Source organism: Oreochromis niloticus, unplaced genomic scaffold (assembly GCF_001858045.2).
Source record: "Oreochromis niloticus isolate F11D_XX unplaced genomic scaffold, O_niloticus_UMD_NMBU tig00002982_pilon, whole genome shotgun sequence".
NCBI classification, from domain to species: domain Eukaryota; kingdom Metazoa; phylum Chordata; class Actinopteri; order Cichliformes; family Cichlidae; genus Oreochromis; species Oreochromis niloticus.
The window spans coordinates 6146-30798 of record NW_020327754.1 but is presented as its reverse complement, the minus strand read 5'-3'; the positions used below and the strand labels follow the sequence as shown (position 1 = coordinate 30798).

The window sequence follows — 24653 nt, the reverse complement described above, 5'->3', positions numbered from 1 at the left end:
CACAAGGCTTCCAAAATAGCCCGACATTGTACGCAGAGGCCCTGAAGAAGTCAATGTCTCTTTGCACTCTGCCTGCTCCAGGACAGTTCCTACTTTATGTAGATGACATTCTGGTAACCGGAAACACGCAGGCAGACTGTAAAAATAACACCCTACAGGTGCTGAGACACCTAGCGGAACAAGGACACAAGGTGTCACAACACAAACTACAACTCTGGCAACCAGAAGTGACCTACCTAGGTCATAAACTGACAGGGCAAGGACGTAAACTGTTAGACAGCAGAAAGCTAGCAGTACAGAATGCCCCAAAACCACTCACAAAGCAACAAATGATGAGTTTTCTAGGGTTATGTAACTTCTGTAGAGGTTGGATACCAGAGTACGCCGCCATGGTCCAACCCCTGCAGAATCTAATTTATGGAAAGAGTTTAGCTCTAAAGGATAAAATAGAGTGGACAGATGAGGCAGAAAAAGCTTTTAAAAACTTGAAATTAGCCCTACAGACAGGCACCGTCCTAGCTCTGCCAGACTATGAAAAACCATTCCATCTACACGTAGATGGTGGCTTAGGTTACATGAAAGCAGTACTAACACAAGCTTTCGGAGACAAACAACGACCATTAGCATTCTACTCATGTAAGCTAGACTCTGTAGCGTCAGGTCTACCAACTTGCATACAGGCATGTGCAGCAGCAGCAGAAGCAGTAAAGAAATCAGCAGATATTGTTTTAGGACACACACTGATTGTGAAAGTCCCACATGCTGTAACCTCAATACTGCTACAAGCTAATTTATCTTATCTGACTCATGCAAGACAACTGTCCTATGTAGGTATTTTGCTCTCACAATCACACATTACCATTGAGAAATGTGGTCAGTTGAACCCAAGCACCCTACTTCCGACAGAAGCAGATGGTGACACACATAGCTGCATGCATAAGCTAGATGAGGAAACGAAACCTAGAGCAGATATACATAGCCTACCACAGCCAGACTTCACAAACGTCTTTGTAGACGGCTCCGCAACAAAAGACAAAACAGGAAGAAACTGTGTCGGTTATGCAATAACCACAGTGGACACAGTCATAGAGGCAAGGCCCCTAGCTTCCTCATACTCAGCACAAAGTGCAGAGTTAACTGCAGTTATAAGAGCCTGTGAATTGCACAAGGACAAAGATATTAACATCCACACTGACAGCCAATATGTTTTCGCTGCGGTGCACCATTTTGCAAAGATATGGCAAAACAGAGGCATGATAACGTCCACCGGGGCACCAGTTCAACACGGTAGCCTACTGAAAAGACTACTGGAAGTCATAACACTGCCCAGAAAATTAGCCCTGTGTAAATGTGCAGCGCACCAAAAGGACAATTCTGAAATTACAAACGGTAACAACTTCGCAGACAAAGCAGCCAAGGCTGCAGCGCAAAACATAAATGACATATTACCCCTACAGCAAGCTGCATCACAAAACGAAAAAACATCATGGCTAAAAGCAGGTGCAATACTGACAAACGACATCATGACATGTAACGGAAAACCAATCCTACCAAAGTCCCTACACAGAACAGCAGCATTAGTGACACATGGGACAACCCACGTGTCAACAGGAGGGATGGTAGAGATACTCTCTAAACAATTCTACACAAAAAATTTTGAAAGTTCAGCAAAAGAGTTTATAAGAACATGCATGATATGTCAGAAGCACAACTCACAGGGAAACATAAGACCCAAGAGAGGTCATTTTCCCACACCACCTCATCCATTTCACACTATTCACATGGACTTTATTGAACTAAGTGAAAGTCAAGGCTCAAAATACGCTCTAGTGATTATAGACGTATTTTCAAAATGGCCAGAGATTTATCCAGTGAAGAAAGCAGATGCAATATCAGTAGCAAAGTGTTTATGTAACCACTTCATTCCAACGTACGGAATTCCAAGCTTAATAAGATCCGACAACGGTACACATTTTGTAAATGAGGTCATATCAAAGGTCTCAGAAGCTTTAGGATTCAGCATAAAACATCACTGCTCATACCACCCACAAAGTGCAGGACTAGTAGAAAGAACAAATGGTACAATAAAACAAAGGCTAAGAAAGTGCATGGAAGAAACAGGAAGGCCATGGCCTGAGTGTATAGGTCTAGTAAAAATGTGGATGAGGTTAACCCAATGCTCGCAGAAGCTGACACCATTTGAAATTATACATGGTAGACCCTTCCCTCTGCCCATCACCAGTGAACCAATAGACAAGTCAGTTAGAGAAACAACCCTAGCAGAGTGGATGACAAAACTGCTAGAGAATAAAGACATAGTTTTGAACAACCAACTGCCGAGTGATTCTTCTCCAGTCTCTTCCAGGTTGAAGCCAGGCGACTGGATCCTGATCAAGGTTCTCCAGAGGAAAAACTGGAGCTCACCGAGGTGGGAGGGCCCTTTTCAGGTCCTGCTAACGACGCCAACAGCGTGCAAGATCGCTGAAAGACCTTCGTGGATCCACCAGAGCCACACCAAAAAGTACAAGGGGACACAAGCCCAGACGCCAGTTCACCTGTCATCTAGTGATCTGTAAGTAAAGGAGAGGGCAGATCGGGTACACCCCGCCCTCTTAACTTTTCGCTTTCAGTCAACACACTAGGTGATCTGGTGAACTTGGTCGACCTGAAGAAACCCCATTGTAGCTCGAGCACCGACCTTGCCCCACCTGCCCGGTAGAGTAACAGGAGATCGGTCCGACCTGCAAAACCAGAAGAGCAACCCATCACTCAAGTAACTACTGCAGACACTTATAAACAATGCCTGACACAGATGTGCAAAATGAACATTCAGACATTTCAGATGGAGAGGACCCAGTCTCCAACAGGACTCGACGACGATGCTGGTCAGAGGAATGCCAATTAATGACAATCATAACATTATGCTTCCTTTTTGTAATTTCGATGTTTCTTGCAGTAGCCATAGTAAGCATGAATTTTGCCTGCACAAATGACCCCTGTAATCCATATTGTCCAAAAGGTTACTCGCCCACAACAAATGACTCAGACCCATGTAATGAACGGACACAAAAACAGACAGTAAGTCGTGAAAAACGCTCCACGAAATCACACCTACAACCCCCAAAAGGTAACTCATGGTATGATCAACTTAATGCATCAGCTACTGATGCCAATAGAATAAATTGTGTGGTGTGTGCAGAAGCTCGCCCAAAATTAAAGATAGTCGGCTACCCTATCCCAAATGGTTCATTAACAGACGGATACGGGGTGGGGTGGGGAGCCTGGTCAGCAACTATAGGTAATAGCGGAGCTAATATGACACAGGTACATCCGCTTGATTGTCTATTAATGCATAATTATGTACCCCATAACAAAACTGAAAGGGCATTCCTTGTAAACCTACTACAAACTCTAGAAACAGTAATGAATACAAGTCTGCGTGCATGTGCTCCAAAAGAACCAATAAAGAACTTAATAACACTTCCGGTCACACCGCCCGAACTAGCCCATAACATGACCATGGTCTGCCTATGGAGACTTAGAGTCCCAGAAAAGCAGGGTGTATCTTTTGTTTATCCAAATAAGACACGTCATTTCAATACTGACACAACACATTGTAGTGAAATATGGTCCGTGGTTGGGTATGGTAATGAATACTCAAACTGGCGTAACTGTAAAAACGAAACCGTATGTTCAATATTAGGTCCAAAGATATACAAGGGGTCTTCTATTTACCTGCGCGCGCCGAACAACACGCGCAATGACAGCCGTTGGGGCAGAGCTATAAAAAGTATACTAGTGCCAAAACTGACGAGACCAATTCCTGGCCTATTGTGGCTGTGCAATGGCACCCTTAAGCAAAGGCTGCCTGCTAACTGGACAGGAATCTGTGGCATAGTAACCTTAGCCCAGGAAATATTAATCCAAATCCCAAAAACACATACCCACGCTTCCCCGTGCTCACGCCGGAGCCTAGTGGAAGACTCAGGCAATAAGGCATGGATCGACGCAATAGGAGTGCCCAGAGGAATACCAAGAGAATATAAGGCCCAAAGTGAAGTGGCCGCAGGGTTTGCCTCTCTACTTCCAATTATCCAAGTAAACAAAAACGTAGCTTGGATAAATTATGTTTATTACAACCAACAACGCCACCTCAACCTGACCAACCAAGCATTGAAACTTCTAGGAGAACAACTGTCTGCCACCTCACTCATGACTGTCCAAAATAGAATGGCACTGGACATGCTTTTAGCTGAACGTGGGGGTGTCTGTGCTATGTTTGGAGATATGTGTTGTACATTCATCCCCAACAATACAGCCCCAGGAGGCTCCTTTGAACAAACTATGAAAATGTTACAAGATTTACAAGTTGAACTGAAGGAAAACGCAGGAACATGGTCAGGACTAGACGAGGCTTTCCAGAACATGTTTGGGGGATGGGCAGACACAATCAAAGTATTAGCAGCCATTTTATGCAGTATTCTAGTGATGTTGGCCATTATTGTTTGTTGTATTGTACCATGTTTCAAAGCTTTGATTAAGAAAGTTGCTAAAGACACTGCAACCGGAATCTTCCTGGCACAAGCTTATAGTCCCATAGCAACTGAAGAAGAAGAAGACTGTGTGTAAGAATTTCTTGTACTTAACATGACGTAGCAATTGAAAATGTGCAAACAAGTGATTGTCTACTGAAGCCTATGAAGTATGAGTGAAATATATTAACAACAGGAGGGAATGTTATGAGATTCTATGTTTTTTATGTGTTTTATTCTTTGTTTTATTATCTTTTAATATTCAAGCATATTGTAAAGTGTTTATATATTTCACAGAATTTGCTGTACTTCCCCATGTCACAAGATTCGATGTATTGCTCCATTGTCATGCAACCCGACAGTGAACTCTGCAATACAAATAGTTTAAGCAGGAAACAGATGCGGGTCACCCAGACTACAATAGAAAATGGATGAGGCACCTAAACCACAACAGGAAAACAGATGCGCGACTCCCTAACCACAAAAGATTAAGTCAGCGCCACGTCTTTTAGAAAGAAGCAGACACACACACACATATACAACTGTTGGTTTAAAGGAATTTGTAAAAGAGGAAATGTGACGTATTTGCATACACGATGTAAACTATAAATAAAGAGCCATCGCCTGCACTCGGGGTGAGTCTCGTCAGAGTTCTCACCCGTGCACGTTGCTGTTATTACATTCTAACTGTTTGAGTGTCTTTATTCAGCCTGAAGAATGTCTTATTAAAAAATAAACTCTTGACAATACCCCTGCTGATCGTTCAGTTCCATGAGATAACCATATTGAATTTCCCCATTGAGATCACCAAAAACTAACATCATTGATAGTAGGACTTGCATGTGGTTTGCCCGAGTTACTCAGCCTTTTCTGAGCAGATTTCGACATGTTGTTGTTATTAAATTTGGTTTCAGATTTAGCAGGTTTAGTGCGCTGATCTTTAAAAAAGTCTTGAAAGCTAGAAAGATGTCAAATATGTGCTATAAAACTGCTTTATATCTTTCTAGTGCTGAGAGCTCGAAAAAACACTCCTCTTCACGCCGCCATCTAGCTCGGCCCTGTGACTTTTGAAGATTTACTCCCTTCTGCCATATTTTGAGGCAAAATTATCCACACCCACCGCCACGCTATGGATTGTGGGATATATGGGACCACAAAGCGTGCACCGGACCACGCTTGATATTTGGGGAAATCGACGGCGCATTCGGAGTATGCATTTGAAGTACACTTTGAATTGGGACAGCCATCGTCGCGTGGCGGTGACGTAATCGCACTCAAAATGCTAACATTAAAAATCCCACTCTTAATTGGGACACAGCTATTGGCTGTATCCCAATTCAGGGTCTGCAGCCTTAAAGTACGCAGCCTCAACGGTCCTCAAGGGCCGTGTACTCAAAGACCGCTAAGGCCGGAAGTGCGAGGCTTGTGAAATGGGACGGTCTAGCCTCCATCGCGCTGCCCAGGTTGCCTAGCAACCATGATAGCTGGAAACGTGTGGTTGACAGAAATGAAGGAGAACATATTTTGTTCGTTTGTTTGTTTCTACATGAGCTTTGTGTGATTTAATAAGTATCTGAGCCTGAGACCACAGGACTGTAAAATATGATTGTTGAGCTTCATTTCTGTACTGAACAGTCATTTTAAGATTAGCTAGTAAATAACAATTAGTTAATGATGTTCATGAGACTAAAGTCAGTGTAAATATGAGATGGCCAATATTATAGTTATTATATTAATCATTATAAGTTATTACAGCAGCGAGTTTGAACTCTCAAATCAAATCACTTCTATTGTCACATCACATGTGCAGGTACACTGGTACAGCACATGTGAGTGAAATTCATGTGAGTGAACTCTGTGTCTAATACTGAGCTTCAGTAAAGATTCAAGTTGCAGTTGTTTATATGTCCTATCACCTTAAATCTTCACTCAAAGACAAGTATCTGTGACAGTGTATATGTAGATATATTTTATATAAGAGACAAATATTGTTCTTTTAATATGTTGGCATTACTAAATATGGCTCAATGCTTACATATATGTGTAAAAAGAAAATGTACGAGCTGTGGAAACTGTTTCTGATAGAATGAAGAGTAGACTGATATATTAAATATTCCTTTATTGGGTGAGAAAATCAGACCATGTCATAACTGCTTTAAGTCATACAGAATAGATATCAGAGCCTTAAACAGGCTGACTTCTGCTAAATGGGTCAAACTGGGCAGAAAGTATACAAACACATAACATCCTTATAGAATATGATGTAACACTATAGATCAACTGACCTCAGAATATATAAAGCATATAAACAATTACAGCAATATGATGCAACAAACACAGCAGTACTACTAATCCAAAATACTCAAAGCTTCATAGAACTGAAACAAACATTTATTTTTAGCTCCATTCTGCTGCTGATACATACTTTAGGTTTCTGAATATTAAACTTGTTGCTGCCTTTCATAGTGTGTAACTTGAAGGCCCTGAGTACTTTCTCCCACACTGAAAACACTGGAATGATAACATTATTTGAACATTACCTAATAAGGCTGATTCAGGACAGACAGTTATTTTAAACTTGTCTAGCAGTCCTTCACAAACATGGAACAGTCTGTCTATTCTCTCCATCTGTCAGCTGCTGCTGGCTCTTCCTCCTCTTCCTCACACACTGCTGAGTTTGTCCTGGTGGATCATCAGGGGTGCAAAGCCTCACAGATGATGTGCAGCAGTGGGTCCCTCAGTCTGTCCTCACTCTGGACACTTGCAGTTGTCACACATGGAAATCAAATGTGTGATAAGCTGCAGGATTTAAACACAAGTGTAACTTATAAATACATGTTCATACTTTTATTCCACAATCAGAGAGAAAGAAAAAGAGAGAGAGAGTGCAGGACAGACAGACAGGTGACAGTCTCAGGTGTATACACTGCTACAAAACAGCACAAGAGAAGGAGGATTTAGTGTTTAGCAGGTGAGATGTTAGAACGCTTTTATTTTTTATTTTAGTGGACACTCAATACTATAGACAGCTGCTGGGGTTTCTTTAACCCGAGTAGTGAGAAGACCACGAGCGGGGGGGTTGAAAACGATGTGCCGGGAGTCCGCTGTTGAGTTTTGGACGAAATGCATTCTAGGATATTTAGCTGTACCAAGTCCACACAAGTCACCATCGATGCATGCTCGATAAAACGGGCGGAGCGAGAACACATTCGGGACTTTTTCGCGTTCTCGGCTTGATGCGTACTTCGAATTGGAACAGTACTTGGTCTCCGACTGATGACGTATCACGAGTACACGAGAACGCAAGTACGCACAAGTACGCATATTGAGAAAGGCCCACAATATTCGAAGCACATAGTGCACCGTCGTAAATTCCCCGCGGTGCTCAGGCACTAGGCGACTGAGCACCGCACCCATGTGAGCGAGGGGGGAGAAGCTGCTGCCTGCTGCAGACAGAGGAGAGCTTGGCCGTTTATCAATGCCCAAGTACGCGAGTACGTACTCGCGTTCTCGGTGAGTATGTACCCGCCGAGAATGCACGGGAGTACGTACCTGCCGAGAACGCGAGCACGGACTCGTGGGATGTTTCTCAATTCTCAAGTACGCGAGCACGGACCTGTGATTTGTACAGTCGGAACACCTGCGTACGTGATGATGTCACAGGTCCGGAGTTTTTACTGCCGTCCCCTCCTAATTTAACTGTGAGTAACATGTTATGAAGCTTAACTTTAATCACAGCCAAACCGGTTTACTCAGGAACAAATAAAACACTGAAATGAACCAAACATTAACATTTAGAAGTGATCTAAGTGACTTATATATCATTTTTAACCTCAGTAGTGAAACCTCTATTAATAAAAATAGTGTATATGTACATACGTGTACATACCTTAATAAAAACAAGCAGGTGAGATGTTAGAACGCTTTTATTTCTATTCTAGTGGACACTCAATACTATAGACAGCTGCTGCGGTTTCTTTAACCTGAGTAGAGAGAAGTCCGCGAGCGGGGGGGGGACGATGTGCCGGGAGTCCGCTGTTGAGTTTTGGACGAAATGCATTCTGGGATATATAGCTGTCCCAAGTCTACACCGATGCATGCTCGATAAAATGGGCGGATCGAGAACACATCCGGGACTTTTTCGCGTTCTCGGCGTGATGCGTACTTCGAATTGGAACAGTACTTGGTCTCCGACTGATGACGTTTCACGAGTACACGAGAACGCAAGTACGCACAAGTACGCATATTGATAAACGCCCCTTAAGTTTGGCCAGGTACCAAAGCAAATCATTCGTACTGTACAAATAATGTAAATATGACGGTGTATCACAAAAGATTGATATCAAACTGATCACGTGACCCATATTACGTTACTTGCTCTTCGAGTGAATCAACAAATGGCGAATGAAAAGCCGAACAACAACAATGCTGTTTCTTTAGAGAGTCTTAGCTTACACGTGTGTTTATTTCATATTTTCAGTTGTTACCCTCCGTGGCTAAATAAAGCACTCTAAATCGGTTTCAGTTATGTATTGATGAACACAACAATGGACATAAGGAGCTTCTTTCAAAGAAAAAAGTCAGGAAGATGTTATTTGTATGTTTGTATGTTGTTCAGTATATCTATGCAAAACAAGAGGAATTCCAATACACAGCAGTATATTCACAGTTGAAACCGGATGTTTACATACACTTTAGGGAGAAAACATAAAAATATTTTTTCACTGTTAAACATGAATTTAGAGTAAACTTGTTTTGTTTTGGATAAATAAATATTGAAATATCTTTTGAATTAGTTAAATGTCAGAATAAAGAGAGACAGAGCTGTCTATTTTAATCACTTTCATCAAATTTAGGAGTACATATACACTAAGTTTATTGTTAATTAATAAGAAAACTCCAGACGATTCCATTCTGAGCTGAAGAAGCTTCTGATAGGTTAGTAGAGTCCATGTGAGTAAATTGGTGGCACAGCTGTGGATGCATATAAGGCAAAACACAGAGCCTGTTTCTTTGAAATGGGAAAATCAAGAGATGTCAACCAAAACACCAGGAAAAGAATTGTGGAGCTCCATAAGTGTGGCTCAATTTTGAATACAGTTTGGTGCCATTTGCAATTAAGAAATACAGATAGTTTCTCTCTTTACTCTTAATGTTAATAAATATGTTTTTATATTTATCAATCTAAAAAATTAAACATTTAGTCTGATTTGATGTTACAGTTAAAAAAGTGTTTGTGTTTTTATCTGAAGAGTGTGTAAATATCTGGTTTCCACTGTATATTTGATGATGATGGTGTCTGGCTTGATTGTCAGCACAAAGAGGAAGAGAGAGGAACAGAGAGGAAGATGGAGAATGAGGACAGAACAGAGATGGAACAAGAGCAGGTGAAACACACATGTTTATCAAATGGTTGTTTGCCAAAACTCATGAGAACATGTATCTAGTACCTAGTGTAAACGTAGTGTTTAGATACCATTTGTTACTTTTCAAATTCTATATTTATTAAGTTATGCAGGCTTGTTTGCACAACAAGGCTAAATAATTATATAAACTTTTCTGAATCTAAATAGTGTACTTTGGTAGAATTAAAAAATAAGTGTAGTGCAGGTCTATGATGATTTTTAGTGCTACTATCATCTGGTTTTGATTCTGGTTCTGGATCTTTGGTTAAGTCCTCAGTAGTCCTGATTTTGAACTGTTGTAGTCCTGTTTTAATTCCGGATCAGTTCTGGGTCTGGTTGAATTGGGGTTTAGTCACTGTGTCTTGATACAACCCGATTTTGTTCTGCCTTGCTGCTTAATTAAAAAAAATTGGTTTAAGGTGTCCTGCATATGTGATATTAGTTTTTTTCCTATATGAAGTCTTTTTTGAACAAAACTCAAAACAGAGCCTAATAATCTTTCAGTCATTTCTACCCTCACTTAATTACCTTTCGCTGCTCAGCTGTCACACAGTGGCTCAGTTATGCTCCAATCCATCCATATTGTGGCCAATCACATGCAAGGATATAGGATAATATCATTGTGTGAAAAACAGAGAGGGTGATGGGACGCGACAGTCAAGTGGAGCGTGCGTCTGTCCTCTCAGTGAGTGAGTGAGATAGTAGACAGCGGTGAGGAGGGCTGTGCGAAAGCAAAAGCACATAAATATGCCTGACACCCGTAAACGTAGCAGCATCTGGCTGCAGTTTAAAGACTTTTTTGTCTTGGTCTCGTCTCGACTTGGTCTCAGTCTTGGTCTTGTCTTGGTCTCGGTTTAGGCGATCTTGACTACAAGTCTAATGTGTATGTATATAGATGTAAGCGTGTATATGGAAATATGTGTGTGTATGTATGGATGGATGCATATATGTGTATATATACATATATGTATGTATGTGCGTGTATGTTTGCAGGTGTATGTATAACTTGTACATATCTTTCTTGTGTAAACGTAAATTTGTCTGTTATTGTGTAAATACGTATGCTATTGTGGACATTGAGACTGTGGACAGCTACAGGTACCTTGGTGTTTATCTGAACAATAAACTGGACTGGACTCATAACTCAGACGCCCTCTACAGGAAAGGGCAGAGCAGGCTGTACCTGCCAGCTATGTTCTAGGACACCCTCTGGACCCAGTGGAGGTGGTGAGTGACAGGAGAATGGCGGCTAAGCTCTCATCCCTGTTGGACAACATCTCCCACCCCATGCAGGAGACTCTGACAGCACTGAGCAGCTCCTTCAGTGGCAGACTGCGGCACCCACGATGTGCTGTCAGACTCCACAACAAAGACTTCAAGTGATCAAACACACACATCCACACACATGTGCAATAGCAATAACACAAAGTGCAATACTCTTTCTGGCATCATTGTATTATGCTCATATTGCATATAGCGTTTGTATTCTATTTTATTCTATTGTATATAGTATTTTATTAAATTTTTATTTTATATATTATATTCTATTGTGCACAGTATCTTATGGGTATATTACTCAAGTGTTTTTTTTTTTCCTTCTAATTTTTCTATGCAACTTTGCACTGTCCACTGCTGTAACAAAACAAATTTCCCATGCGTGGGACTAATAAAGGTTATCTTGTCTTATCTTATCTTCACACACATGGAGAAATGCCAAACTGCCTTTCATTGTTCCTTGTAACAGTGACAATAAAAAGCTATTGTATTCTATTCTATTCTAAAAATCGATTCTAGAGATTTCTCAGCCTCCTGTTAGTGATCCTCCATCTCAATGGATGACAACAACCTTCTGAACTGACTAGCAGGTGTAGAAGGCCCTGCTGGACTGATCACCCACTAAATGGATAAAACGGACGGATAAGAGCTCTGGTTACAATTGGATTTGGACCACAGCTCTGCACAGCGGCTTCCAAGTGGTCGTCTTCTATTGTGAAGCACAGCAGAGAAGAAATAACACATTATGACACAGTATGATGGAAAGGCAAATACGAAAAGTGTGTAAATTAATGGATTCAACTCATGTTTTACTTTATATTTTGACAGTATGACTGACCTTCCCTTCCATCAAGTACATTTTTCAATTTCTTTTTCCAAGCTAGAAACACAAAACAAGACACAACTGTTATTATTTAATAGTTTCCATTTGTTTCTTAATTTATTTGTGATTTAAATTTTCACCTTTCATCTTCATCCTTAGTTTGTTCTGGTTACTTTGAATTTTGTAGCTTCGAGCTTATTTCTCAGACTATCTCCTTTTGTAATTTGTAATTAAAAATAGTTCAGTGAGTTTATTTTCCTCCATTCAGATGATTTTTCTGCGTTCTGTGTCACGTCTACATTTCTGTTCTTGCACACCAAGTTATGTCATGTTTTATTGTGTTAGTCTGTTGTCTCTTGTGGTTTTTATTTAGTTTTACGTCGCTTGTCTCGTTTTCTTATTTAGGTTCAGCTGCCCTCCCAGGTGTCTCCTGTTTGTACTGAGCTCCTTGTGTATTTACTCCCTCAGTTTGTCTTAATTTGTTGCTGTGTCCTCCCTCTCTGTATTGTTTCCTTCCTCAATGTATCCCTGTGTTTGCTAGTATCCAGTTTCCCTGCTGCTGCCGTGCCACTGTGTTTTTATAATTTTTGCTACTGCATTGAAGCTGATCTTTGAGCTCATCCTTTGTCTCCTGAGTTCTGCATTTGGGTCCATATTTGAAATATATTCGAAAAACTAACTCTGTAGGTGCTCAAACGCCACTGCACGCTCATGCATGTGTGAGAAAGAAAGAGAAAGAGAGAAATACTGCTAAAACTATACTATACTAGTTGTGATAAATGGTAGTTTAAATTTTGTCCAGGTAATGAACCATTAAATCTCCTCTTGCACCATTTGAATCTCTCTGGAATCACATTACATAGTATGCATATTTTAATATATACTGCCAAATATCACAAATCTGACTTTGCCACCTGCAGTTGTGGTTTTTGATACGGGCCACATGGGTGGTTGCCCGGGGCGGCATCACGGGCATTGGCAAAAAAAGAAAAAATTGCTCGTACTCAAACTGTCCCGACGTCATGCCAGCGCATATTGGGAATGGTACAGGCAACAATCAGTTTTCTGCCGCCCATTTGCTGGGAGTAAGGGCGCCCTCTGTTTGCGAGGTGTGCCTGCTGCTTGCGGCGCAGGGAGGAGAGGGCAGGGCGGCGGGGAATTCTCTGGCTGGCTGGAGCAGCATCTAATAACCAACCCACAAAATAAAACAAAATAAAAACAAACCAATAAACACGAAAACACCAGACATTATAATACAGACACTCCAGAGGGAGTGTTCGCCCAGGGCACCAAATAGGCTAGGACCGCCACTGGCCACCTGGACACATCACCAACTGCTCTGAAGAAGCTTAGAGTGAATTCTCAGGATTTGGAAATAGACACCTGAGGTGAATGCAAAATTCAAATGATTAAAGTTGTGCTAATATTAAAAACGTAAGAATATCAAGATATGATCCAGGAGGATGTGAAACAACTGCTTAGGTTATGTACTTAATGATTATCAATAACTAACTATGAATATTTTTATTTTACAGCCATGCAAACATGACTGATTAACCTGCATGGGGAAAAAACTGAATATCAATGTATTAACAACCAAGAGTGCAATAAATGACCACTAAAAGAGGCCCACACAAAAGGTTTTAAGGCTGTAAGATAGCTGTATGTCACAGAACAGTGAACTTCATTTTGAGCTTACTCATAATCAAATAGCATTTCATATCTTTGTTCACTAAGGCAGGAAAACAGCCTCAAGGTTTTGTGCTGAGTGAATGAGACATTGTGGATTAGTTTCTGTCAAACATGGTTGGTTACTGTTGTCACTTATGGAAGTGGAGGACAGTCCAAAAACAATATGTACAAGACAAAAAAAAGAAAAGAAATTGTTATATCAAGTCAGCCAATATCACATTAACTGAACAACTGATGTTTCATGCTTTTTTATACTGCTTATATAAAAGGTTTGAGACAGACCCTAATGAGCTACTGAAGCAAATAAATAACTGTCACTGAGCTTTGCATATATATCACCGAAAAAGGCAAAGAGTTTGTGAAACAGAACAATTTGGACTGTGAATATAGTTGCTGTGCACGAGCAAACATTCAACTTAATAATAATTCTATGAATACATAACTTCTGTTTGCACTGCAGTGTCATTTCCTGCAGTATGTGGATGACAAAGGCTACAGTAACACTTTTCTTTTTAATAGGATGAGACGTTTAACTTTTGCATGAAGACCGTCCCAACCAATGGTATTTTATTGATAAAACTGGGCTGTGTGATTGGTGGATCTATTCTCACCAACACAGTGAGAAGAGGTTTAAAAAGTGTCCCAGCACAGCATTCACTGCAAGCTGAATGACAGCAATGGCTCACCTGAAGTTCCTCCCACTCCTCCTGTGGGTTGGTGAGTGAACTACTGCACTCGTTTCTTCTGCTTTTATTTTTAAACTTGGTGTATTTGAACCATACCTAAGGTTATGACATATCTATGTTTATAAAGACTTGTTTAACTTGGCTTGATTAAGTCGTGCTTTTTTGTTCTCATTCTTTGTCTCTCCATTACATTAATTTTTGTAAATTTTTCAGAATGTCTCAGAGTGTGAATTTTGCCAGTACATTTTTCTAGCCATGTTGCTGGTTACAACCATAATAACTGGCTCCTGGCTAAGACAATATGTTGTTCAGGTGGTAAGCCAACCATTTTTAAGTATATTCCTCTTCTCTCAGGTTTCACGGTGTGCACAGAGGTGGATTTGCACAAGAGAATCTTTCACGATCATAGCTGTGAGAAAAATGACAGTCTGTATTACGTGCAAATAATTCAAACCAATCGAACACATTACAGTCATCTATGTGGCGGCTCTCTGATCCACAGAGAGTGGGTTCTAACTGCAGCTCACTGTTGGATAAATGAGACTGGATGGTGAGAAATGACTGTTTCACTTAAAACAACAACAACAAAAAAAAACAGTCCAGAGACAAAAATCATTACTGGTATTTTGTTCTTTTACCATTTCCATTGTTTAGGAATATGTCTGCATATGTAGGAATTCATCCCGGTCCAGGAAGAGAGGTGACAATTACTGATCACAAAATCTTTGAGAACCAAACAGAAAAACATGACATCATGCTTCTGAAAATCAACCCACCAGAGAATAAGATTAAGCCTGTTGACTTACCTCAATGTCCACATCCCAAACAGTGAGTTTTGAGTAACCTTGAGTAAGTATGAATTCTGGAGGTCCTTGAGATGTTGATATAATATGTTTCAGGTGGAGTGTAATGTCTTTTTTTTTTTTTTTAGATCAGATATTGTTTTTAAATTAGATATTGTGATAGTTTATTCTGTAATAAAGAGAGACAGATTCTGTTTTCACAGGAGGAACCAGTCAGGCTAAATGAATAAGACAAAGGCCTTTAGACTCAGCACAGTGAATATGTTACATGTATGTTCTCGAAGTAATACATTAATCCAACACTAGCATGAAAATAATTCTTTTTAAACCATAGCAGTGACGGATATTATTCACATTTTCACAAATGCGTGAAACAAATCTGCAAATAAGCTTCAGTGTGAGTTTTAAAATAAATCTTTGCCCTTTCAAAACTCACATTTTCAAAGTTTTTCAAATACTTAAATCTCCAATGTCACAAGGTTTCACACTTAGAAATCAAAGTTAATACAGCAGGAGAAGATGTTAAGATCCAGGAAGAGCAAAAAAAATGTAGCAACATCTGTAGTCTATGAACAAAATGACATCATGCTTCTGAAGTTACAAACCCCCATTAGTGACTGCAAAGCTTCTTTATTAACAATAATGTAACTGAGACTTGAATATTGAGGTAAGGGTTCTGGTTTGGATTTTAGGTACCCGCTTAGGAGGTACATCCATGATCTATCATATCATAACTGACAATAAAACATGAGCATTAGGAAATGGAAGGAAATGTAATGTTTTAATAAAATGTTTGAATCTGCAAAGTTAGATTAGCTGACTTAGAGTGGACTGGAAATACTCAGCCTGCAGACTCCATTCAGATGACCTCTTCATTTATTTTGAGCTCACAAGACACGGACATGAAATTCTTATTTTTTTTTTATTTGTAGGATGGATGTCATTCAGATTGCAGGCCTTGGTGGTTATAGGGTCAATGCAACCTACCACAAACGTAAGACCAGCATTGTTTTGATTATTTCACAATTTTTTTTGTTTATATTATACTTTTTTTTTGTCTTGTGTGCCTGTTATAGTCACTTTTTCATTTTATTTGAAAACCCTAATGACATAAAATATTTATTTCATTTTATTGTGGATATTTCCCTCCTTTTTAAACGGTGCTCAGCTTATTTTAAAAAACACATTTTGTTCCAGAAATGAGGCAAAGCATGTTTCTTTCAGTGTCTGATTTCCTTGTATGAAACACGGAGTAGCTTTTGTTTTTTAAAATTTTTTTCTCTAGTCCCTGGTAAACCGCCTCATCTCCAGTGTGCAAAGATGCATGTTGTTAAGTGTGGGCTTAACCTCACTCCATGTAATTCAACATTATTATGGCCAAATGGAAACACGATGTGTTACAAAGAACCTCGAGTGGACACATGTCCGGTGAGTTGCCATGCTGCCAACATTTTATCTGTATCATTAACAGATGTTTTGGAACAAACAATTTATGTTTTCTCTCTCAGGGTGATTCTGGTGGTGGAGTGATATACAACAACACGATTTATGGTGTACATGTTGGTGGTAAACAGTGTGCCTGTAAAGGACCAGCAACTTCTCTGAAGGTCTGCTCTTACATTCATTGGATAATGCCATTCATTACACCAAATAATGGAAAATAATAAAATGAAAATAACATCCAGAATAAACAGTCCGCTCTTCACACTTGTTCGGTGTGATTTCTTTTTATATGTTAACTTTTAACTTTTGTTAGTTTGTAGTTTCAGGCGTCAAGTAGATCATTCAGTTGTTCAGAAACTGTGATGTTTGCATTGAGGTTGTTGGGTCATTTTTGCCAGATGATATTAAGTACAATTACTACAGTATAGTACAAAATAGTACAAATGTGAGGAATTTGTACTTTGCATTGGTCTTTCCATCACATTTGTGGCTTCTTCTCCACTGCCTCTCAGTGGGAATTGGTACATTTAACTTCACCACAAATATCTGACATCTTTAGTTACTTGTTATTTTGCAGATGAAGATTTGTGCTCATGAAACACATGAAATACAATTTTGTTTCCCTAGTTGATAAATCAGTTATTTGACTTGCATGAATTTAGCAACTATTATTGTATATTAAATCTTTAAAAGTACTTACATTTGAAATCATAAATGTGTGAGAAGCACTCAATCAGGGGCGACTCCAGGATCAAACCTTTAGTTGGGTTCAGCTCAGTCTTAATGTCATGCTTATGGTGCCTTGTAATTAATATAATGTCATATGCTGTTTGCAAATTTAGTCAACCCTTTTCACATTTGCAAACCTCACTTCAGTTGGATACACATTTTAGTGTTACCTTCAAAAGAAATCTAATTTTTGGATGACCTACAGCAGTGTCTAAGAATAACAGATTTTAATATAATACATCATCTTTACGGTGGTCACTTTAGTTTAAAACCCGATGCAATGGCACAGTCATGTTGACCAGTAAATTTCAAAACCAGTTTATGAAAAAGCAGATCAGAGGAGAAACCTGCACGGCATTGTTTCAGTCTCTTAACCACATAGAGGACAGTCCATCAAATCATCAAGTATTTAAAGTACCATTATACAGTACAGACAGTTAAAAATCACCCTGCGACTCCACATACCTGGACAAGAAGCCAACAACTAATAGAGCTGATTTTAAATGACAGCTTTTGAATTCATACAAACCCAAACACTTTGTTGTGCAGACTCAGCACAGAGAATCGTGTTCACCGATTCAGAGAGTGGAGAACAGATTTGTAGTCTGTCACATCAGTATAGTGGCATTCATCCTGTTCAAGGTTACAGTGATGTGAATGTTGCTAAATGCTATTATTCACATTAATAGCAGAGTGCTACTGAAAATCACACAACGCATCCATTTAATGCATGTAGATTTTGTGAAAAATCCACCTGATCTCTGTTAGTTCCAGTCTCTCTGTCCTCGCTTCCTCTTTGTACTGACAATCACACACAAACATTTTATATTCAACTAAAAAAAAATAACAAAAAATATTCTTGTAACAGTTATTTTAAGAGCAGTTTCGGCTCTTCGTTTGATAAGAGCATAGCACACTGCTTAGTTATGAGCGATCATCATAGATGAATGTGGGCAAAGTGGAAGTGACATATATGTAGCCAGGTGGAAGGTCTTTGTTATCGCACATGTCCCTGACTTTGACTTCATGTCCACTCTTACCTGTTTCTTATATGTGCTGTGTTCCTCCATCTTTCTCCCTTTCTCTCCCTCTCTGTCGTCCCCTCTCAGTCTTTGTGCAGTCACCCAAAGGTTAATTATAAGAGTATATCAGAGTTTACAACCGAATAAAAGGCATAAACTGGTCCATATCAATTTGCTGCTGCTGGCGAGGGCGTTGCTAGGATCTTGAAGCATACAGGGCTTACCCCAGCCCTGAAATCTTTTGAATTTTCACTCAATAACAGCACCTTTTAAAGTTATTTACTTTTATTTATTTAAGCGTATAGTAAAATTAATATAAAGTGGTAAATGTTATGCACTACCTAAAGTTTGAAGTCACAGAATGATACTATTTAGTGCAGTTTTTAATCATTACCAGTCTTCATCTTAGAGCTTGTGCTCTTATTTCTCCTTTTAAACTGTGTGGATGTTCACCTCTTCTTCATCCTTCCTGTTCCTTTCACCAAACAGCTCACTCTTGTTCACCTCTGATCTCACTTCCTGTTCTGGTTATAAGAAGGATGCAGTCAGCATGTGTCAAAGACACTCCCTCCAAATATATGATTTTTGATATGATGATTAGATATTTAACATTTTATTTATCAACTTATTTTATGCACTAATCCAATCCATTATTAAACAAATATCATACTGTAGAAAAGCAAATAATAATACACTAAACAGTTTTATGCCATAAGAGCTAAATGGTCACTTCACTGTATTTGTTTCCCACAAACTACTATAGCTAGGATCTTCAAGTTTCCACTATATTTCATTAATCTGCAGCGACTATAGATCATATAAGTATATTGACCTCTATCGTTTTCTTTATGACTTGGCCTGAATACACACACATACACATCTTTGAATAGCACAACAAATGAGGTAATTTTCCATGTGTTTTAATTAGGTTTTAGTGGTTTATGTGTTTTATGTATGTGTGTGTATTTTGGTCTTCAGCGTGAATTTATACAAACTGTAATTATTTCAGATGGAAGATCCATTATTTAATGTTGCTTTATCTTGACACTATGGAGAATAAAGCCTTACATGAGTGTTGCTATATTTAATTGTGTACCTCTGCCTCTATAGCTGAAAAGAGTTTGCCTCTATAATTTCTGGATCTACTGATTTGTTTCTGATGTATCTCTTCTTTTATTTAGCCTGTATTATGAACAGAAAGATGATGAAATCCTCTTTATTTGAGAAAGTGTCCTTAAACTAGCTTTCTTCCTTCTTACTGAGTTTCCAAGCTACCTCTTTGTTAAGTGAATAAACTATTTGAACAAGAAAGATATCATGGCATTTATTATGATACAGTGTGTGTGTGTGTGTGTGTGTGTGTGTGTGTGTGTGTGTGTGTGTGTGTGTGTGTGTGTGTGTGTGTGCTCACTGAGTTGACCTGGTACATCAAGTTTGGATTTCCCCAGTTGTTGGTAAAAATAAAAGATTTGAACTCAAAAGAGTTTGAGTTCATGCACACTGGAGAAAAAACATCTAAATTCTCTTTATCACAATCATTTGTATAAAAACATGGCTATTTTACTGATCTATGTTTATTATTAAAGAGGAAGGAAAGAAGAAGAGGAAGCCTGAGCCCAGGTTCTGTCCATTTTCATAACAAGTGACAGCACAGACATCTGAGCTTTTTCGTCATAAAGATTGTGATGTGAAGCATCAGCAGGTAAAGTGTCGTTAAAGTGTCACTTCAATAATGCTGCTGGGAGAAAGAAGTGCTGACACGTACTAGTTTTGAATAGAAGGCTTAAAACACAAACACTCTAATATTGGGTGTTGCTTTTACGCTTAAAGAATATAATAAGTTCTAAGACAATTCATTTGACTTCTCACTGTCCAAGTTGCGTTGTGGTATTTACTTTATCATGAATGTATGCTACTTTGTTCTAGCGGCTGTAAACTTTTTCTGTATTCATGAAATAAACTAGACTTTCACAGTCTGCATCTTCCACAGTTTTCATGCTTTTGTTCACTCCAAATTTGACACAAACCCACAGACAACCAGAGTTAACTAACTATGTGGAGCAAACACAGACACTGTAATAGCTGATTTTTCTAATAAACACAATCAGGTTAACATTAAGGTTTAACACTGAAGGAGATTTGTTCCATAGTCACAGTTATACTTGTATTTCCTTTACTTACATCCAACACTACTATGTTCTATTTCAATCCAGCTGCTGGCAGTTTATCCATTGTTGTTTTGGACAAATAAGCTTAAAGCTAAACCTTCATGTTTCTGATGGGAAATTTTGTTAAACCATTGCTCAACTTATGTCTGCATGAGAGCAGATAATTATGATGTACTTGTAAAAAGACTTGATAAGCAGGTCACAGCTGAATCAAGGGGTAATAAAAATAAGACCACGCGGTCTCAGCGTGACTACACATGCAGTGGGTTATTGCACACATTTGAAACACTCATTGTGTAACTCAGGATGGACCCCTTATAAAGGAGACAGAGAGGTTCTGTTGTTCAGTCAAGTAAAACCTGGTGAAAGCGTAATTCTAAGACTCTGGTCGTTGCTTAAGTGTATAGATAAAAATTCTTTCATACATTCTTTTCTTACTAAATTAGTATAATCGCCAAATCGATCATTTCATATTTATCTCCTGAAACAATCTACATTCACTTTTTTATCCCTAGAAATGTGTTTCCAGAGTCCAGGTTTAGTGACTTCCTGTCCACCATCACATTAGCTGAGTAGCTGTCAAATTTGAGGGGAGCAGAGAAGATCAGACACCAGTCAGCAGGTCAGAGGCCATCTCTCATTTCACAAATCAATCACTTGATTTATAAATGGAACAAACACACCATCAGACCAGGTAATGACCCATTATGAGACAACAGCCATCTGAGAGGAGATGTTCTGTATCACAAAACATGGGAATCAAACAAACTCTAGGCATTCTGAAATATATAAAGCTCAACAAAAAAACACAACCATATCAGATCCTGGTGTAAGTCATTTTGTTGCTGTTTTTAAAAGTCATTTAAAAAGAGGTCTAGAAAAAGTGTCCAGTAAGAGATTCTACTATTTATGCAGCACTGCCCCCGTGTGGCCACAAAGACACTCAACAGCTTCATTTCTCAGCCTGTTGCCTTCTTTTTTATTCATGATGTAAACAGTGAATGAACCGAAAGAAGTCAATCCATAAACTGTTAAACTGATAAAACAGTCCTGATGATTATGTAACAAGTTGTAGTTGACTAGAGGTCGTTTTGGTATACAATTTAAAGGCCATTTTCTTTTATAAATACACCATACACTTTGTTCTCCACCATTTCTTTTCCTCAAGTCCTTAATGGACAGTGGAGGAACACTACATCTAGCTTCTGTTTAACATTTATCCAGGCGCCCCCACACTGTACCTCTACAGAAACCAAGGGAGAGAGACGGACACACAAAGAGAGGGAGATGGAGAAAATTTAACACAAACTTTTATTTCCACTTGAATCTTGATCTCAAAATAGAAAAAGTTTTATCACAAAATAATTACAAGAGCACAAATAAAAACCAAAGACAAATGAAATAAAAAGGCAAGGCCCTGGGACTGAACACAGCACACCTTTAAAACAACATGATGACCAATGTTTGACCTTTCACCTCTAGCATAGTTTTCTCTGGATTTCAATCTGGCCACCCCTGAAATGACATTTATCAGTGTATGTACAGCATCCATTTTTGGCTTGGACAGTCTGACACAGACCGTCTCCATGGCAACCTCCGAGACTCTTCCTAAAAAAAAAAGTCTCTATATGACCACCAACAAACCTGTTACACCATATTTTTTTCACCAGCTCACCTTTGCTGAAGATGCTTTCTCATACAAATCTAAACATCTTTTGAGAAAGTCCACATCACTCTGATCTGTACTGAAAACAGAAAAACAAGGACAACACCAGCAGAGGCCTCCAAGATAAACCTGGCAACATAAATCTAGATAACTTTGCTTATTTATCTCTTAAAACATTTAACAAAGATTACATTTCTAACAAATATACCAATATAAATATATATTCCAGAAACAGGACATTCCAGTTAGATCCTCTCCGAACTGGGCAGCTCAGCCCATCATCCACTTTTACAAAACAGAAAGCCGCCTGATACAACAGCCCCAAAAGTGACAAAAATCCACCTCCAAAAAGCAAAACTTCTCATAATGGAAAAACAAAAAAGATCGTCAATCCTATCAAACACTTTCTCTTAATCTAAAGAAATTATTCCAACATCAAACTGTACAATTTACAAATAACTACCAAGTCTCTCATGAGAAACACTCTTGTTCACATTAGAGCTGTGTGGTACACAGTACGACTGATCTCTGTGAGTGATTCATTTCACAAAGTGTTTCAGCCTGGTGGCCAGTACTTTTGAAGGAAGTTAGTAATCTGTGCATAACAGAGTCATGGGTCTCCAGGTCTACGCAGAGACAAATCTCTGTTTTTTAGGGAGAAGAGAGAGCCCCACATGATGACTCGATGCCAGTAACAGTCCTTTACAGAAGTCTGCAGGCAGCCCACCCTGTGCAGGAGCCAGCTGACCAGCAGCAGCACTAATCTCCTCCAAAGAAAAGTTAGCATCCAGGACAGCTCTGTCCTCAGAGCTCAGCTGAGGAAGCCCTGCAGCAGCTTCTCCACGCAAGCTTTATTACTTTACTCCATCCCTAACATGGTGGTGTAAAAGTCCACGGCATACTGACCTGCTCTGCATCCAGGAAAAACCACTAACACCACATAAACTACACTAACAACACCATACACAATTACACTAAATCATCAGCCTCACAACACACCACACATAAAAAAAACACAACTTTCAGCCAGACAAACCACACAGTCCACCAAACCTCCATCATTCACCAGAGAGAGGGAGAGATATAAAAGAGAGAGTTTAGTGGATGTGTGTTTGTGTGTGTGATTCACACAATTTATGAATATAATCTCCAATAAAGGTTATGTAGTTGATGAAAAGTGGGTTAGATTAAATGTTTACATTTCTTGTGCATGAAGTAAACTATAATATTTATATGTAAAATTCCACACCTACACCTGTGCGCCCTCACACTGCAGCACATTTTACTCCCCGGTTGCAGAAACCGTTCTATATTTTGTCACAGCTGCAAAAGAAGCTCCACTCAAAGAAACTCAAAGACGATGGAGAGGAAGAGATTTCAGAACATGAGGCCTTTTGCCAGACAGCAGACAGGAAGGTGGGGAGAGAGTGAGGCGGTATGGCACACAGGAAATGGTCGAGGCCAGACTCAAACCCAAGCTCCTGCAGTGGGAACTCTGTGTCCCCACTCAGCCAGGTGAGATATAGCAGAACCATCAATTCAGAGTCTGACAGTAAGGGTGAAGACGAGCCTGACTGTTGGTCTGCTCCAAAACAAGCCCATAAGCAAGCTTTGAAATATTATGTTACAAAATTGTGAAACTGGGACATGAAATTTGATTTGAAAATGAAATTCATCCTGATCAGGAGCTGTTATGATCTAAATGGTGTTCTAGATCCAGTAAGCAAAAAGGAAGAGCTGCAATATGTGTGCTTTTTCATTAGTGAATAAATAATAAAAAGCTATAGTGCAGACTACAGCGCCATCCAGTTGGTGTTCGCTCTCTCTGCGGTAGAGTATCACTTCCTGTTCCAACACATAGTGGTGTTTTTGTGTAGCTTATCTGCGTAGCAGTTTAACTAAAAACGTAGAGATAACTTCTTATTTCATAGTGTAATCTTCCTACTAGAACAACACATGGCCAAAGGGAACTGACTATTTTGCAATGGACGCTTTGTGTTTACATCTTTTTGTAGAATCTGTTTACACATTCAAAATAAAGAGAGAGAACTTTGTTTGTTTTTTGTTTCTTTTAACTGTCTTCGTAGTCTGAGTATACGTAAACTCGGGCCACATGCTTCAGGAATCCTTCCACAAGCTTTCTGCAATAGTTTGCTGGAATCTCGGCCCACTCCTCTTGACAGAACTGGTGTAACTGCCTCAGGTTTGTAGGTCTTCTTGCTCACACTCGCTTTTTCCGTCCCACCCACAATTTTTCTACAGGACTGAGATCAGGACTTTGTGATTGCCACTCCAAAACTTTGATTTATTATCCTTAAGCCACTTTGTAACTAATTTGGAGGTATGCTTGGGGTCATTGTCCATTTGGAAGACCCATTTGCGCCCAAGCTTCAGCTTCCTGGTTGATGT

At 39.4% G+C, this 24653-nt stretch overlaps 2 protein-coding genes across 2 annotated transcripts; both read left to right on the top strand.

Annotated features, from left to right (window-relative positions):
* The first annotated feature begins 2791 nt into the window (after positions 1–2791).
* LOC112845087 (uncharacterized) lies at positions 2792–5213 on the top strand. The gene is made up of 2 exons (XM_025904634.1): positions 2792–2885; positions 3020–5213. Exons 1-2 carry the CDS (start codon positions 2813–2815, stop codon positions 4627–4629), a joined length of 1683 nt encoding a protein of 560 aa, XP_025760419.1. The 5' UTR covers positions 2792–2812; the 3' UTR covers positions 4630–5213.
* Positions 5214–14302: 9089 nt separating this feature from the next.
* LOC102078822 (cationic trypsin-like) lies at positions 14303–16908 on the top strand. The gene is made up of 6 exons (XM_005466095.4): positions 14303–14444; positions 14768–14963; positions 15068–15241; positions 16149–16210; positions 16502–16644; positions 16725–16908. The coding sequence occupies exons 1-6, from the start codon at positions 14396–14398 to the stop codon at positions 16878–16880; spliced, it is 780 nt and encodes a 259-aa protein (XP_005466152.1). The 5' UTR covers positions 14303–14395; the 3' UTR covers positions 16881–16908.
* The last annotated feature ends 7745 nt before the right edge of the window (positions 16909–24653 follow it).

Excerpts from the sequence above, each read along its gene's own strand:
- LOC112845087 (XM_025904634.1), top strand. The coding sequence starts at position 2,813 with ATGTGCAAAATGAACATTCAGACATTTCAGATGGAGAGGACCCAGTCT. Across the intron at positions 2,886-3,019 it reads AGGACTCGACGACGATGCTG|GTTACTCGCCCACAACAAAT; the intron begins GTCAGAGGAATG and ends ATTGTCCAAAAG.
- LOC102078822 (XM_005466095.4), top strand. The coding sequence starts at position 14,396 with ATGACAGCAATGGCTCACCTGAAGTTCCTCCCACTCCTCCTGTGGGTT. Across the intron at positions 14,445-14,767 it reads CCCACTCCTCCTGTGGGTTG|GTTTCACGGTGTGCACAGAG; the intron begins GTGAGTGAACTA and ends CTCTTCTCTCAG. Across the intron at positions 16,645-16,724 it reads CTCGAGTGGACACATGTCCG|GGTGATTCTGGTGGTGGAGT; the intron begins GTGAGTTGCCAT and ends TTTCTCTCTCAG.